Here is an 18,325-nt window from a genome sequence, read left to right as displayed (position 1 = left end):
TGATGCACGCAGATAATTGTCTACACACAAAAACTCTCACGAAGAAACATAAACGTACATGAAGCGAAACGTGAGATGGGTGGTGCACGCTAGCCACCGCGATTACCATCGTCGTTGTCACGGGGTGGCGTTGGCTGTCATAAATAAAATAACGCCGAATAAGACAGTCGCCTCGGAGCATCTGATGAAAGGAGAGGCGGATGCCAAAAAAAGACAGCGGGCGAGAGAGGGAGAGAGCAGAAAAAAACACGATAGGGACTCACCTTATTAATTAAGCAATTAGTAAACAATGTTTACCCTACTTTAATAAAGAGCTTCCGCCTGAAGGCTTTTACATAAGTCAGATATTAGCCGAAGGCAGCAGACGCGCAGAGACGTCATGGGTGTAGAATTGGATGGAAATGTAAGGAAAAGCTTAGTTTACATATATCGAGAATATTAGGCTTGTGTTTTGGAAAAAAATGGCAAACTTGCAGTTTCAAATGTCTTCCTTTATTGTTGCTCTATCTGTAAACTTATTGTCTCTATAGTACTTTCCGTCATTTCTCATAATTTTAACTTCTCAGAAGTGTCTTCATAATTATGCACTAAACTTCTTTTCAACGAGTACGACTAAGAATATCTGCGTTGTGTATTTTTACACTTGATATGGGCTAAATTTCGTCTAACATTCTGCTTACGCAGATCATGCGCTCTTTGTCACACGGTGCCACCTTTAGCGTTTGTGATGTGATTTACAAGTTGTAATAGAATATTTGGCCTGCTTTCACGTTTACGGCCATACTAATTGAGGAAATTATAAGCTCTAGGGCTAGAAATGTGTTGGGTGTGCAATCTAGTTAGACATTTGCGACGGTAGGCAACCTTTGGTCTGCATATTTGCGGCGATTACCTCCTTTTTTCCATCGTCTCACCAAATATGACAAGAGACTAAACAGGCCAGTGGAAAATTAATTAAATTAATTAAAATAATTAGTTGGAAAGATGTTGACAGTTTTCGAGCTTCGGCAGTCGAATTCCGCTGGCAGCGCCGACAGAGAAAGTCAGAGCAGAAGGGACAAAAGTGATCGGTAAGAAAGAGGAAGTGGTCGTGTGGTTTTTTCATTGTTGGCAAGCCTTCTGACGCAGGTTTCCCGTACTTTGTTGACTGAACGCTACTCCTCTGTCGCTTGGCTTACTCGCCCTACTGGCACAACAGCGATTTGATCTATAAAATTTTCCGCCTTCTTCATAAAACAGTGTACAGCTGAGTCTAGCTCAGGACTGTTTCGTCATCCTGCAAACCGAGAAAAAACTGATTGTTGGATGAGCCGAGAAAACTACGCCAGTTTCTCACTGCGACTGCACTATCATACCTCCTCTTCCTCTGTCGTAGGTTTTCGCATCCTCAGGTGAATGTAAAATGGTCGCAACTAGTCACGAAGCATCCATCCCCCAACAATAGCGCATGGGCTGATACAAGGGTGACAATGATGGATAATGTCGAAACACTGGCGTAGTTGGCTTGGGGCCCGCAGGATCAATCCAGTTTTAACATAAGAAGTCTAGAGTTTGTTTTTGATGCTATCGATAAATGTTAAATAAAGTTTATTTTTACAATATAGCTTCTACGAGCAGCGAGTAACTTGCTAGGCCAAGCCGTTCAATGTTCAATAGCGTAGAATTCCTGTTCTATTTTTCGAAGACATATCACACTCCATAGTGCTCTTGTTTCGGAGAACGTTTATTTCACCACCTAATTGACCGTAGTGTGCTTAACAGTTGTCAGAATAGCCGTCACTGGAAGCGCGGGTCGAACTGACATTTTGTGATCCTTTTTAAAATGCCTCGACGATCCAGTCGGTAATAATATGTTGGAATTATGTTAGTAAATAACGATCTAGTGTAATTTGGAAGCGTTACTAAGTGTTTACGTGATGACGATGATCATGATGGATTGAGGTGCCACGAAGATTGCGAACATATCTTCCTGCCCAAAGCTCAGCGTCCTCGCGGTGTAGAATATTCGGTAAGAATGAACTTGTCACTCGCAAGCCGTGTCGGTCACACAGTATTCATTTTTATGTTATATGACTGTCTAGATAACCAAGTGATAGGTTAGAATCTCGACCAATCGATCTCACGCTCTACTATATTGTATGCTTCAAATCTTTTGTAGGTAACCTGCATTAGGCCTTCCGTACGCTGGCTGTGCATTTTTTACTACCGGTCATCTACTGACCTTTAGTTTCCAAAGACGTTATCTTCGTTGTGAAGACGTCGTTTCAACCGAAGTAAGAAACACGCAAATGGCTATAAGGACGGTACAGCTGCTAAGATCGGCTAAGAGATAAAAATATTCCTCAACCAACGATCAAAGGCGAAAAGGAAATGAGCCAGTGCAAGTTTCGGCCTTGGACAGAGCTCTCGGTTGAGTTCCTTGACTGATTCCGGTCTTTGCTGCTTCTAACAGCTAACAGTGACAGTAAATGAACGCAAGTGTTCCTTAAGGCCAACCCCATAAGGGTGACAGGACATTGGCAAAACATTTGTTCGGGTCTGGCGAAACTAAAACGCTTTGCACTTCTACGGTAGGGGACACTTACAACGTCGAAATCCTTTTAAGAGGTAGACGGATGGCTGACAGCAGAAGATTCAAAAAAGGGAGCAGTGTCTGCGGTTTTGATGAGTAGAAAGAAGTGGATCTATTGACTGATCTACCTCCCCTGGGGGGGGGGGGGGGTATAAGGGCCTCCATTTAAGACCCCCTGCTGACACTGCTACCGTATTACTATCAGTATGCATAGTGAACAAATAAAAATTTGTTTCATTCGAAATGCATGTACCATATTGACAGCGGTTTTCCGATCTTACACACAACGTTGCAATAACACAGGGAGAAGTAACGTGCGTTTGTTTTGGTTTCATACAAACGCTTCTACCGAGTGGTGTATTTTAGTTGAATATTAATTGGGAATAAACAGCAAATCTTGCCTTTTCCCTCACATAACCCGATAACGCAAACTAACAGATTTTGTAATTAACAATGGCCCATAAAAGTAGCGTCTGCACTTAATTAGAGCTGTTCCACAAAAGTACTGGGTGAGAAATACTTTTTATAATGTTTGTAATAACGACAAGTTGTATGAGCGACGCTAGTAACATTGGAGTGTGGCACGACATAAACCTGAAAACGGTTAAGCGATACATAATTGTTGAGTGTTACGTTATTACAGTGGGTGCTCAAAAGTACACGGTGAGCCACTTACTATACGTAAAATGAAATTTTCCACTAGAGAGAGACTTGGGCACGGCCCATTGAGCACTCGATTTAACGTAATCACACTCGATGCAGGATGCTTATGTCAGCATATCCGCCCACACAGAGGAGCAAATTCCAGAACGCTAAATGCCTCGTAACTTTTGTGCTTAAATAATTACGATAAGAATTTGCCGTCGAACGTGCATGGAGGAGATAATATCAAAGAGAATAAATGTTGTAAACCACTGTTAGTAGTGTTTGATGCATCGAGGTCTCAATAACTTACGATACAAGTTAAGCTTTATAGTGACTTTTGTTCATATATTGATTATTAAGAGTTTTGATGAATATAATTATAGGAAATAATGGCTTTGTATTTTTTATTTATTTGTATTGTTTACATATATGCCTAACCTACTTAAATACGTACATAATAGTTAGTGATCGGCGTGATATAGGTGATGCAGGGTTCAAATAGTGATTGGAATTCTGAGCCTACAGAGACCGTTCCTGCCGCTTACGAACTTCGTAGTTACCAAAAAGCTTGCCTATAAGCTAGTCATAGTTTCAACTGATTACGAAGCGTATTTTGTATATGTATTTTTTTATAAGCACTTGCAGTAAACAAACGGAACGTTTTGATTCAACTGTACTACGTGTACTTCGTGCATTCTAAATAACATGACAAGCTCCACAAACCTGGCAGGCAAGTTATTACAATAACTGAGTAATGGATAAGCTTGTTTTATTTTATTTATTTTATTAAAGTATTTTAATCCCTCTGCTGCTTAAGAAGAACGGACTGTTGGCTATTTCCAATTTGCACTAAGTAGGTAAGTCCCATAGTAACTTGCTATCGTTCTCGATGGGTTTCTATCTCAATTGAGCTTAATGGCCTGGTAACGTATCATCTAGAACGTATTCCACCAGCTTGGCCCTCTCTGGCGGTTGTCCTTCCTTCTATCCTATCCAGGACTATGAGCCTTATCGAAACCTTGGGGTGGGTTGGGTGTTCTAGGTAAAGATCGTTCTGAGTGCACTTAAGGCGCTCAGGTAAATGGTGACATACAGCTTGCTGTCAGCTGCTCTTCTATCGCCGCTAGCCATAACACGCTTGCTTGCGAACAAGTGATTAGGGACAAAGGTGGGAAATGGACCCAATTGGCCATGAGTTTTGGCTGTTAAGAGAGAGCACGACCGGCTCGTTCTTCCCATCTGACCAACGAAAGCAGCTAACCTGAGAAAGAACGATATCGTTTTCCGCGAGGTGGTCAGGGTGCACACTGGCCTAAACGCCGGCTGACTGGCTGGCCGGTTTGGTGAGTGCGTGTTTGAAACGCTGACCGTGTGCTAGCATCTACTTATTATCTACAAAAGGTGACGTGAGTAAGCGAGAAAAAGAAAGGGAGGAGTGCGACTGGGGTTCACTGAAGCCTGCGGCAGCCATGGGACGAAACGAGACTGAAAGGCCCCGCTTTATATGATGATGTATGTCCTAAAGCTGAGATGCAGACAAAGGCGGAAGAGCTTAAATGCTGTGGCCTAACAGATGCGGTTGCGGAAAGGTCTCTCTAGCCGCTTGCAAACGCCACAAACTGGGCCTTCGCTTGGATTCAAGGCTTCGGCTCAACTTGCCTTACGGCTGAAGCATCTCAAGCATCCAACGCAGCCCGAAGTACGGCAGTCGATGCAACCGAACGGAAAGAAACTCATCCCATTTCATTAAGGGATACAGCAGAGAAGGCGAAAGCGTGGAGAAAAAGGTTAAAGCTGGGCAATGACAGACGGCTATCGAGCGACGCACATTATCAGGAAATGCTGGAGAGCAGGTGCTGATGGTGAAAAGTGCACGACGAAAAGCGCATTTACCCCACGAAACATCGACGAAATAAAGCTATTGCTCATATGGCCTTGCCTCATCGAGCAGCTTCAGCTGGCAGGCAGCCAACGGACAAGCAAGCGTGTTCTTCTAACTCTTGGGAAGCTCATCCAGAAGCACAGCCAATGCGCAATGCTGGTTTTATACAGCTTTTTTGCAATCTCTGCTCGCGCGTGTGACAAACACGCCTCCCTGTCTCCAAGCGTAACCATATTTGCGTGAAGTCGTCGTATTCATTTTCACCGGACCCTATAGCGAAACGTCAAAGTCATCTAGTTTGACCGCTCAGGGAAGTGTCAGTCTACACTTTTCCCTGCAGCCCATAAAGGAACGTCCACTTGCCCGAATGCGCCCATTCTTTCGACTTTGACGTTTGATTCTAGTGGTCCTATTATTCGTTGTGTGCTGTTATCTCTTCGTGCGCTGTTCTAGTTATTCCTTGTAAAACGTGCCCACAGCCGTTTCAAAACCTTCCCTATTCACAAATAGGTTTTCCAATGCAGTTTCTATGCTGGAAAACAGAGCGACGATACTAAATGAATTTGTTAGTTAATTTCGGTTTTTGACCTTATGCTGACACAAATAAGGTTAGTAGGGTTACTAAATAGAACTTGTTCTAGCGTGCCCGACTATCTATCCAGCCTGATAGATGTCTTCCAAAGGCTTTCAGATCGCATTGGTAGGTCGCTCTGATGTGTCAGCTTCAATGATACGCATAGTATCCGTATAGCACGGTTTCTGTTTCTAATTTCTAAAACGCGCATTGTCCAGCCGTACGTCGAATACAACTTGATTGCAATATTTTAGCGATGAGAAACTACATTTCAAACAACTCGTTTAATTATTTTTTCTTTTATATCGTAATAGACGTTTTTCGGGATACAAAAGCCGTCATCGACCGCCGTCGAAGAAGCCGTAAACTGAGCTTAAACCAGTTTATATACGCTGCTCGCTAGTTTGACTAAGGAAGCATAGTTTTACGAATAGTTTTAGGCAAAGCAGGACACTTTGCACGGAAGGAACAACCTGTCATAAGTTTCAGTGCCTATTGGTAGACCTATTCATTGTAAGAAAGCACGCTTCGATGCACCTATACAACATATGGGGCACCGTTTTATAACTATACTACTATTTTTCTAATTATTATTCCTGATACTCTTCATGGAAACAAACTATCGTGGTCATCATTACATCGCTGTTCATTGGCTTCTCCTGTCGCCGCTGATCGTGCCGGCTTTCTTCCCTTTAAAATCTGTTACGCAAAGTCATATAGTTCATCTTGGTGGTGGTAGTAGTAGACCATCGTAGTAATGGTCGTTCACGTGATAGTCTCTTCTTTATTACTAATGTCAAACGTTGTCTAAACTAGGTTCATATATACCATGGAAAAAATTTACAAGCAATGCACTATTCATTGGGGTTCTACAAGTAAATTTTTAGGTTCACCGTTAAACAGACATTGTACGATTTCGGCGTCGTTTTACTAAAGCCATACCCAGTTTAGTGACAGCAACTTTTCCCTTAGACAAAAATGATGATTTTTTATAATTCTATGTCAGTGTTGCATGCCTTGAGTTAAATCAATTTTAAATACTCGTTGTGTTAATCCATCGAGGTGAATGTTACTAATTCAGAAAATTTATTGCCGACAACCCAAAGGGTCCCGGTCACTTGTCGGTTGTCCATTGCTTCTTCTAGAGGCGTTTCGGATGGCATCATGCACAGAATGTTTCTATCATAAGAGCCATAAGTGTCTCAAGCGGATCTCGCCGGAATGCTGGCGAAAAAATAGGCGATACGAGCTCCGCAGAGCACCGCACTCTTATCAAGTGTACTCCAAATCGGCATATTAATGTCTTATCCTCTAAGCGTTGTTTCACATACGGAGGCCTCGTAGGAAATACCGTATAAACCTATTGTAGGTTTATAGTGTAGCAATATAGACGGTGGATTATAAAAAGTTCCGTAACGAATTGACATAAAAAAATTTATTAAATGTAGAAAGCTTTAGCTGGTTATTCGCTCTAAGCAGACAAGGTTGAAGCATCGTATGCAAGTGTTCAGTAGTAAGCTTTGCATTTCAGCTGGGTTAAACTGTTTGTTCGCCTATGGGTCTGCTATATCAAATAAGTAAACAAATAACCTAATTTACATAGAGGGCGCGGACGGTTTAGCCAAAAGGTCGATGGTAAGAACAAAAAACGTGCTAGTGCCATTCCAGGTTGCCAACGGTTCGAGCTAGCCTCGATTCAGATCGCGGCTGACCAACTGGGTTAGCTAATGAACGGATCGGCGTGCGATGATGATAAGTCAAAGATCAAAGAAACTTGGGCACTGGCATGCCCGTTTGTCTACGGGTGTATGTAGCGGGTTTTGCGAGGGCTAGGGGCGAGGGTGTGTGAAGGAGGTTGAAATGAGAGAGTATGGAGCGGTGCGAATGACCGATATCAGAATTGTTGGAGAGGTGCATCGATGAAGCGCTGAAGATTACTGCGTGCTTTCACTCTCTGGGCCTCGTTTCTCTTTCAAGGACGATCTCGTTCTTAAATCTGTTAGAATTAATAGAATATAAATATTGACCTGAATGCTTTTTGGGTTACAGCAGTCCGACGTACTAGCGTGCCGAACACAAAACTACGTAGTAATAGCGGGCGAAGCATCAATGACAGACTGTATGTGGCGGCAACGGCATGCACGTCAGGAGCCGCGAAGCAATCAATAGGCTCAGGGACGCCGACGTCAAGATCAGCGTCCTGAATAAATATACGCTCGTACACGCTGTTATAAGTCCTAAAATGAATGAAAACGGTTAAGAAATAAAGAAAAACGTCAGCGCTTTTGCGGGGCGAAAAACGGGAAGCACCGACAGCCAATAGAATGAGAGTCAAATCGATGGAATCTTAAAGTGAGCCGACGAGGAACCCTAGAGTGAAGATCACGCTCAAGGGATTTGATTAGTAACTGCTGAGCGTAGGAGGGCAGGTAGGAAGTGAACGAAACACATAGAGAGGATGAAAATATAATATACATATAAAGCGAGAGAGAAAGGTATATCACTGGATTTCGTTAAGCTAAGGCCCGGAAAAAGGATCGAAAATTATTAGATGGACAGGTAAAATGCGCGAAACTGGTCAAAATAAAATTGGTCAGTCGAGCATATGAATTAGAAATACATAGCATATAAATTGGTTCCCATCGAACCCGTTCAATGCGTAACCCGGCTGGCTTGAGAATTGTTGCCTATATTGAGGTGCTATATGCAGCAGAGTTGATCAGAGATAGTTCTTTTTGTAGTCATTTCGAAGATCTGCTGACTTAATGTTGGGTTTCCGGAGTCGCTGTGCTGCATACTTCGTCGTGTAAGGACTAGGTGGATAAAAAAAAAAAGGCAAAAAAAGCATTATTCACAAGGACACTGTATTTACGTACGTATGACGCTAAGGAAAGTCAAATGGAGCGCAGATGATTAGTACAAGATTTGTTACTAATGAAAAAAATGTCGCATGGGTTGAAGGCGATATACACTATATACTTAAGTAGTAAATTAATTCAGTCATAACAGCCATCAATTTAATTAGATGGATTAATAACCATACTTCTCACAGTAGTGGCTATTGTGTCAGGAAATGTAGCAAAAAAAAAAGGTTTAGTGCCCAGTTTTTGTTTTTAAACGAAATAGTATCGAAATCTATCGTCGTCACTGATTGATTTATCTTACCTAAACTCATATCGGAGCTATCGTCCGATATGGGTTTAGGTAAGTAAGTTGTCATAACTTAAAATATTACTGCAAAGCTACTGTTTTGAGGAAAGAAGAATATAATAGAAACAGAAGCAGTTCTTTGACGTACTTGTAAATATTTATACATACATGACATAACATACGATTTACCTATTTACATTCAGTGTTAATGCGATAGTGCTGTTAGTTACGAAACTCAAGTTACGATTATGTATCGGCGATTATAAGTTACAACCTTACCCTCTTGGGTGGGAGTCAAAATTATTTTGGCTGTTAGCAGACCAAACCCACGTAATATCGTCGTATACCGAGCCCACATACATATACAGAGAGATTACGATATAGAAAGAAATAATTAGTCTTGGGCGTGGTTAAACTCGTAGGCGTGTAGCCCACCAAGTAACGTCGATACAACTATATAGCATAGATAGTAAGGGTGCACCATTTTGACATAATCTAATAGGAGATATCTATGTAGGAATGAGAATATATCATACAATAGTTATCGCCGGATTCCTCATTTCTTTCGCTTTCGAAGATATCGCCAAGATGGTCCTCCTGCAATAAACCCAGAAAAATGAGATCTATTAGTGCATGATAGCGGACCGATGTCCCAGGGACCTGACACATTATTGTTACTATTACAATGATATAATTTTAATTACTAATTTATTTCGTCTATATAAAACGGTATAATTAGATTGCTTGCATACTGTAGAAACAACGCCCACCTACGTATCCCCCATTTTGTTTTTAGTTGAGTTCGCGAAAATTAGCAGGTGTATTTTTCTCGCCCATGGCTAAATAGAAATGAATACGATACAAGTCGTTCGGCTTACTCGTCTTCAACATATGCTCCATTCCACCGTGAATTTTTTTTTAAAAATGTAAATTATTTTATATATAATCATTATAATAAACAAAAATTACTTTAATATTTTCGAATAAGTGTATTGTGTTTAGTTGTTTGCAACTTTATTGTCAGTATAGATAAACTTCTCTATGGTCAACCAATCGTAAGTTGCAGTCGCTGAACACAGCTAAATCTCGTTGTTGTACGGATTAGGATTATGAACGGATATGACGCGTACTTAAACAGTCATTTATGTATCAATCGTTGCAGAGTATGATTTTGATATATGTATCAGACTCTGCGGCTATCCCAGGCGACTTCTAGTTTATGTAATTTTAGAAACTTTGTTCATAAACACTTTTTGCTTTTTCATATTCTCAATAAACAACTAATAACGTAATCTACCCTATCGTACGTAGATTTTTACGTTTTTTGCAAAAAAAAAAAAGGGGGGCTCTTTGTGCGAGGAACCTTTTCGACTTTTTCTTATTACTATTCGACTAGCATTGCTTTTGTTCTCATGGGTTTTTTTCGTTGGCTCTGCCGTTCATCTATTTCCGGTTGACGGACCTCCGCTGCTGAACAAGGGATCGTGGGTTAGCCCAATGGTTACTTAGCCTTATCGATTTCTATAGGAAAGTTTTAAATGGTCTCATGTGTTTAACAAAAAAATGCGTTCATCGGTAGACTGCCGCGAACGAGAAGCCAAAGCTAAATCTCCTTGAATGTAAAGCCATGTTTCGTCACGACGACGTTGAGTTAAGCTGGGCCGATCTGGGTTGCCGAGGAGCCGGCGACCACCCGGAGTACGCATGGCGTTCTTCGCTTCTACATATATCGTCGACGCAAGACGACAAGGGCAACGACAGGCGATATCTACCATGCGAACGGTATTCAGGGCCTAATACTCTAGGTAGGCCGAGCAGATAGATACTTGTATACAACGACGACTGACAGCTTAAACGAATCGCTAACAGATAGTAACCTTACCTTTTGGAAAAATGTGCAAATGCTTGCGGAAAATTAAAACGAAAGTTATAGGCTATAAGACAGAGTGAATTAAATTAAAAAAAAAAAAATAAAAAAACGTAATATTGTGTGATTTCCATTTGTTTTTATCTTATAATATTCATAAGGTAAGTGTACTTGTCGCATAGCTGATTGTCCATATATTTGGTTATTCTAGGCAGTGAATGCTTTACTAATGAGACTAATGTATGCATATGACATATATATATCTATATGCAAAAATTATGCACGCTGTAGGGGCGTTCGTTAACTTTTTGGCTCGTTACGTTAACCAATCAAAGCAGGTCGCTAGTATGCCATGTCACAGCAGCCTATGTGGGGTGTTATTCACGTTTACCTTAAGCCTTCATTCGTTGCAAGGTTACGAGGTCCTATTGTTCTTTGGGGTTAAACGAAGGCGGCCACGCGCTCAAACTGACGACAACATACCTTCGGGCGACGTCAGCCGTCCGACGAGCAGTTTTAACAACAAGGAACTGTTTGCACGCTTTGTAAGATGCTGCATCGATGCTGGGCACGTCGCCTGTCCTCGCGCTGCCAATTCCAAAGAACTGCTGCTACTTTTGCGCCTCTATATTATTTTTTGCCAGCACTTTGTCCTTCTCCTCTCTCCACAAGCGTCAATTCATTCGCATGGCGTCTCGCCGCATTGTAGAGATAAATAAAAAGGGGTTGTTGGGTAAGAGGAGGGCGTAAGGGGTCCCTTCTGTTGCCAATAGCTGGAGAAGACATTGTATTCGCTACAGACCCCACCGTCCTGTGCTCATCTCGAATCGCTTTCCGCTCTTGTTGTGCTTCCGTTACAACTATATGTATGTGTGTGTTTGTGTGTAGATCGAGCTGTTACTACCATTGCTGTTGCTGGCGACTGTTGTCGACATAAGGTTGTACAGCTCGTTTCTACTTTGTGGGCGGAATAGTTTGTTACCCGCCCAGTTTTGCGTTACCCGCCGTGCAGAGTTTGCTCTCTTTCCGCGCACTGACCACAAAGCGTCTGCCTTCTCTATGTCCCTTATCTGTTACCGAGGCCTCGCACTGCTCTCTTTGTTACTGCTGCTAGTATTGCTTCGATCTTAATCGATGACCCACCGTCAGACAAAACCGCTGGTCTGCTAGCCCACCGAACAGCGGGTTGAACTCCGTATCCCACGGCAATCGTCCGATGGACAGGACCAAAAGTAGCAGCTAAAAAAGTTGCCCCTTGACGCCGAATAGCCTTGGTTCCAGCCACAAGCATTGGGCCGTCGTCGCTACCGCTACTATCGTCATAAAGCGCCCCAGAACTGCGTCCTCATCGTAGTGTAACTACTGTTTAACCGGACGAATCCTGGCCAATAATAACAGCGGAACAATAAGAAGTGATTAGCGGCACGCCGCGATAAGGCTAAGAGGGCGAAGCGATCCGAACAAGAAACTCGGCCAGCGCTTCGTCACGTATCGAAAGAAGACAATGAATGTGGATATTTAAGTCGCTGCTGCCGTTGTTGCCGCGAACGAAGGGATTGACGAAACGGGAGCGGACGGTAAATGCCAACAGTAAACAACTTTACTGCTAAGCGCACGTAATAAAAGAAGACCACGGCGATCGCGATGACGACAACAACAATAAACAGAAAACAAAGAAAAGATCGTGGGAAAGAGATTCTAGCTTACAGTAGCAATTCGTGGAAAGCTAACAGAAGATATTATGCCGTAGTTTTCGTTCGTAGTTTAAATCAACGGCACGGTGTATATCTAGAAACTTAATTCTGAAAAAGTCAAGGACTATGGAGCACTTTAGTTTTAACCGAACTACACTTACGTGTTGGTGACATAATGATTTAATTCAACTTTATTTACTTGTTTGAGTTGTTGTCTAGTTTCGGCGTTACTTGATTTGGCCTACGTTAGATTAAGTAACAGCTGCCTCTTCGACGCTGCGGATGTATTAAACGATGTATATTTCGTAAAAGGCATTTTGCGTCCAAATCCTCCAGCAGCTTTTCTTAACTTAGAGTCCTGTGCTTTCTCACCGCTGAGGGCTTCGTCGCTGCATACCCCGGTCCATTACGGGCATCGTCATCATCATAGCGTCGGCCCAGCAAGCGCTCCACCTTCCTTAGATCATCTTCTTCTTCAGGCCTTCATGTATCTGCCTGAAAGCCCTGCCTGCATTTGTCCGTACATTGCGTTCGTTCATTATTTTATTGCCTTCCGATTGCTACATGTGGCGGGTTGATGCCGTGCCTCGAAATGACGATGTCATCTATTGAGGCAGCGAAATCATAAGGACTGATCGAACTTGAAGGAGTAAGGAGGACCGGTTCCCATCGCGTTGCGAAGACTGTACGTGTGTACCTATATAAAGCTATGGCAGCCAGCGTCTGTGGTCTCTGGGAGTGGCATCATGGGTCGAGGTCCGTTACTACTAGCGGTTCATTCAAGCCAACCTCGGGGATCTCGCAACACCCCGTGACATGACTTTGTGTTGGATCCGCTCTCTACTGATGTTGCTTACCGTGAACTCTGGAAAATGGCAAACTATTGCCCCGTATCAGACTAGTTGTCCGCAACTATCGGCTGTAACAAGAGCTTATATTCTATATGAGTTCATCTCGATTACACTAGCTGAGATCGACCTCCTGAAAGGGCTTTCCTCGAGAGAAGGCAACGCATCGAATAAAAGGCAATAACCACCTGTAATAATAATAATAAATAACAAAGAAGATAACAGGTCGTCTTTACAGAAAAAATGCGAACGAATGTAAACTTCTCTTAATCTTAATGTGATTTCAGTATTGACTAAGTACCTGATAGTACTTGACTAAACATACTCACAGACATGTTGGGTATATATATAGATTTTTTTTAAATTTATTGAATTTTTTTTAGAGAACGGTTAAAAATATATCTTATTTAAACTAAAGGCCTAAAGAGGAAAGCTAAAAATTTTTTTTTTTTTAATGCCAACATTTTCTTTCCCTACTATCTTTAGGTGTGTGTTTTTTTCAACGGATATCGTTTCTTACGAAAGGTGATCTAGCCTTGTACTATGCATAGCACTCAGGGCTTGTCGGTGTTAACAAATATAGCATTATGACAAGCCATATCCTCAAATGTGTATGCTTCAAACGAAAGCCCGATATTTGAACGATAAACCTCAAATCAACATGTTTTCTATAAAACAAAAGGACCAAAATAAGCTGAGCTCTTACGAAATAATAAAGGGTATATTTGAATATATTTTCAGGAAAAAATTGTTCGACAGGGATGTACCACTATATATATATCGCAGCAGTAACTCGTTAGTTGTTTTAAAATATGCTTTAGGAGGGGTATCGCTTATTTAAGCGCACAATTATCTGGTCTGACACTATTCTATCTGATGACGAGTTTTAATCAGGTACAGTTTAGGCAAATTAGAAAACTTTGAACTGGTAGCTATTTTTTTCACATTATTCTTACCCAAAGGATAACATAAACATTTCGATACGGCAGTCAAATAGCGTTTCTATTGTAAGCAAGAGCTTTACGATCAAATAAGACTGGTATGTTTTAGTCTGAGATGATCAGTCGTCCTTTGTTCGAGGTTCATAACGCGAGTCATCTTTTCTCGTAGGCTTCATTTGATAGTTACCTTAACGATGCTTCCCTGTCTGACTTGAGAGAAAAATCATTAGAACTACTCAGTCGTTGAGGCGCAGCACGTGAAAGGTAATTGAAAACAGTTCCCATAAGACAGCTATATGTTTCGTGGCTTGTCCGAACGGTTGTTATTTTTGTTGTATTGCAATGTTCCTAATATTGGAAGCCGAAAATGAATTCCCGTTATGAAATTAAGATACGGAAAGGCGGCAGGAGTTTGATTATGTATCCTGTATACGCCGTGATGCATGGAACGAATGACGCAGATGAGATAAAATGGGAAAAGATGGCAGTCTGCCGCATAAAGAACAAGAAGACCAAGGAGAAATGTCTATTGGCCTACAGCCTTTCCGAATTCAGATTTACTAGTATCGCTGTTCGGACTTCAGATCGATGTCTGTCTGCGTCTACCTGTGGCCACACATTATACGCCTAGGATGGCCCTAAGTGTTCGCCAACTTACACTTGTCTTCACTGTATAACAAGAATCGAATGGTATTGCAATAGTAGCTAAAGTGTTGACGGTCGGTTTCGCTCGCCGTCCTAATAGATGATAGGCTCTTCCTTTCGTCTTCCGCTAGTCTATTAACCACGAGGACGTCAGATCCACCCACCAAGCGAAAGGCATCGAGCATCCTCTTGACAGGCGAACTAGGACAACGCGCCCCCACGATGCTGATGCGTGGCATCATAGCAAATAGATACCTTTACAGTAACCCGTAAGGTAAGTATGCCCATATTAGAGCGCGTCGATGTTTCCTTTGATCTTTGGCTGGTGGCGGTGTCTCTCCGAGGGATTAGCCAGAATCCTAGCTAAGTTATAATTTGTTTGCGAGGACGTGAGGTCATGGACGATTACGCAAAAATACGTTATAACTAATAGTAGTCAGCGAAAACCAAAATCGCTTAATCACGGCGTTTGTGGTTGGCGTTGAATATAACTAGAATATATGAATCGTTGATAGCCTTTAAGTAGCTCTTAGTTGCGATAATGTTCTCTTGTTCTTAAATAAAATGCGATAGGTCCCTTGCAAATGTTTTTTTTTAACGTATCCTAGAGTATTTGTTCACGAACATGTGCTCGTAGTTTTTTCGTGTTTGGGATTTTTGAACACTTTGCCCGCTAGCTGCTTTTTCCTTATAGTAAATTATTTGACAATATTTGTGTGTCTCTCTACCGTGCAGAGGCTTTTAGACAAGCTGAAACTGCGAGAAAATTAAATGCATGCGCATTGAATCCGTAAATCAGCGTGATATAAGTTTGTACAAGAATAAACTTCAGAAGCTACTTAAACTTAACTATAATAGGGCACATTTAAGAGTATTACAGGTTGTAACTAGATAATAGTCCTCAGCCATTTGTTACTTAGGAAGTCATGAGCAATTATTTCGCTTTAAGTGATCAACTCTTTCGAATATATTTTCTAATATAAACTATAACTATTTCTATTCGTTGTTACCATGAACCGGCTAGTTTCATACAATAATTTTATCACATTTACATAATCATTTACAAAAAATACCCTCGCGACGAAACACTTAACGATGCGCAAAGGTAATTTCATGTATACGCCGATGTTGGGATGCTTTGTTAAATTGGCCTTTCTAACAACTACCTCTCTCGAATATCCTTTCAGGGGGTTATTTACAACGACCGGTATGTGAGAGAGACATAAATAGCCATTGGAACATAAGTGGCAGCTGTAGGTTGTCAGTTGAAGCTGGTTCTTACTCTAATCATTCATTTGTTCGATCTTGTTTACCTCATGCGGCGTAGATCCATTCACAATAATGCCGATCGTGACGAAAAGCGGCGGCCGACGAAAAAGAGAAGTGGCATGAACTAGGCTACAATGTACATCTTCGAGAGGTTGCCCCTATCTACGAACCCCTCAATAAGGTCGGGGAAGTAGTGTGAGCCAGTCGTATGTGCAGCCACCTCCATTTTCGCTGCAGCCGTTTTTAGCTGACCCTGTTTTGATCCCGAAAGACCCCCCGTACCCATGAGCTATCGTACCTCAACCCCCTGGTGGCAGACCCTCAAACTAAACGAGACTTGCACCACCGCGGCTTCGCGTGGATCGTTTTATCTAACGTCCGGTCGCGGTTAGCAAAGCTGTTGCCAATCCTTAACTTTGTCTTTCGAAGGCTACAACATTGCCAGTCGTACGCCACTTCGACATTAGCCATCTTTTACCGATGGGACACAGTAAGAAGCCTAGAGGTAGCAGGCACAATGATTCTGCGGATGCTGCCATGGGGCGATTTTTATCTCACTGGTCCGCTTCAGCAGCCGATGCGGGAGCCATCGACGATCAATTCGGACCAACCCACCGGCAGTTGGGAGAATAACCGATATCACCTGCCAGCTACCGCGTCGAACGTGAAGGAAATATAATGTTATTATGCCTTCTATCAACGTTAATAGGCCGATACGTGAAAGAAATACAACTATGTTCTCTTTTTTTATATACATGTGCACGTTTGAGCATATAGATATATGCTACTTAGATACATTCATAACTCTGAATTTCAGTCGTTCTCACTGATATAGTCACTAACGGTAGCATGCAAATATATGTGTGTTATCTTGAATAGCGTGCATAGATGCATCCGATAGATTGTAAAGCGGGTAAATATGGTTCCTGAAAAATCCTTTCGTGCATACACAGCCAGCATATGTCTGAATAGGACAGTAGTTAAACAGGAATGACTTGTTACTCAGTTAACAAGAATAAGTTCGGACAGGACGACGCCCAAATGATCGAAAGCAACGGACACAATGAAACGCATGAATCTTTCTTAATCACGAACTTTACACATCGGAAGTTATCTACCTGAATATAACATCAATAACTTCGTCTTGCTTGTCTTTTTTTCTTGGCGATCCTATTTTCCGATTAATTTTTTGCACACTCATGTCTGAAATGACAAAGCCTATATTTTCCTCAAGTTGATCGGCCGTCCATGGATTACCGTAGCTCAACTTGCTTTTGAAATACCTCCATAAAAATATGTCGCGTGATTCTGGGAGGCTATTCGATGTTCCCTCTCCTGGAAATGAATCGCTTACCGAAATTATTGCTTAATAACGCAATTAGTTACATGAAGGGGTAGATCATCTTGCTGAAACCGCAAATCCCCGCAAACCTTCCTTAACGATTTGGGATACCAGAAAACCTGACACCATCTCCTCAAATTCTGCAGTTTATAGTTTCGCAAATGGGCCGATGATGCCTCTGGCCCTTACGTCGCGCCAGAAAATTACTTTTTCATCATATAAACTTCGTTTAAGGATATTTTGAGATTTAATGACCTGGCAATCCATCGACAGTCGATAAGCCTGAGGTAAGTATCTGCTCTGCCATTTCAGATTTGAGGTAAAATAGTAGTGAAATATTGGTTGAAGTCAATAACTGTTATGACAAAAGCCAACGAAACTTACTTTATTAAATATAATTGAGTAAAATCTCGAATGTATGAAGTTTGTAGTAAGGAAAGATTGATGTTAATACATTTAGTTATTCTTTTTGTTGGCGCCATTCTGAACTTAGATAAACTTTCCTGTAAATAACTTGCTAGGACCTTCAGCTAATTTTTTTAACGAATAGCCCAAGAAAAAATGAAAGTGACATTGATTGGCTGCCGCAAGGAAAGACTTACACAGAGCTGCTTTATAATGCTATGCATCATTAGGTATTTGCTGGTGCGTTATACTAACGGATACAATAGCCTTTACCAAAACTATAATTTTAGATTTCATAATAGTACGGTTACGTCTTTGGCTCAGTGTAGCTTAGCTAAATCGCCGAACATTAGCAAACCCATCAGTGCTTTAAACAAAGCTATAATAGAAACATCGCAATCTCCAAGATCCGACGCTTTCAAAACATGAAGCAAGACGTCACAGCTGGTGCAGCTGTTGCTGACTCAAACGTCTGGTCGTCGCCTGTGAGC

The 18,325-nt window shown here is 41.7% G+C and overlaps 1 protein-coding gene across 1 annotated transcript in view; it reads right to left on the bottom strand.

The window, feature by feature from the left end:
- trol (terribly reduced optic lobes) overlaps positions 1-18,325 on the bottom strand; it is a 236,070-nt gene that overhangs the window by 61,924 nt on the left and 155,821 nt on the right. The window contains exon 2 of the mRNA XM_086972590.1: positions 9,360-9,420. Coding sequence (XP_086828716.1) covers positions 9,360-9,420 — 61 coding nt within the window. The remainder of the gene's footprint in view (positions 1-9,359; positions 9,421-18,325) is intronic.

This window comes from Varroa jacobsoni, unplaced genomic scaffold (assembly GCF_002532875.2).
Source record: "Varroa jacobsoni isolate VJ856 unplaced genomic scaffold, vjacob_1.0 contig00062, whole genome shotgun sequence".
NCBI lineage: Eukaryota > Metazoa > Arthropoda > Arachnida > Mesostigmata > Varroidae > Varroa > Varroa jacobsoni.
The sequence above is the reverse complement of the archived record's forward strand: the minus strand, read 5'-3'. Positions and strand labels throughout refer to the sequence as shown.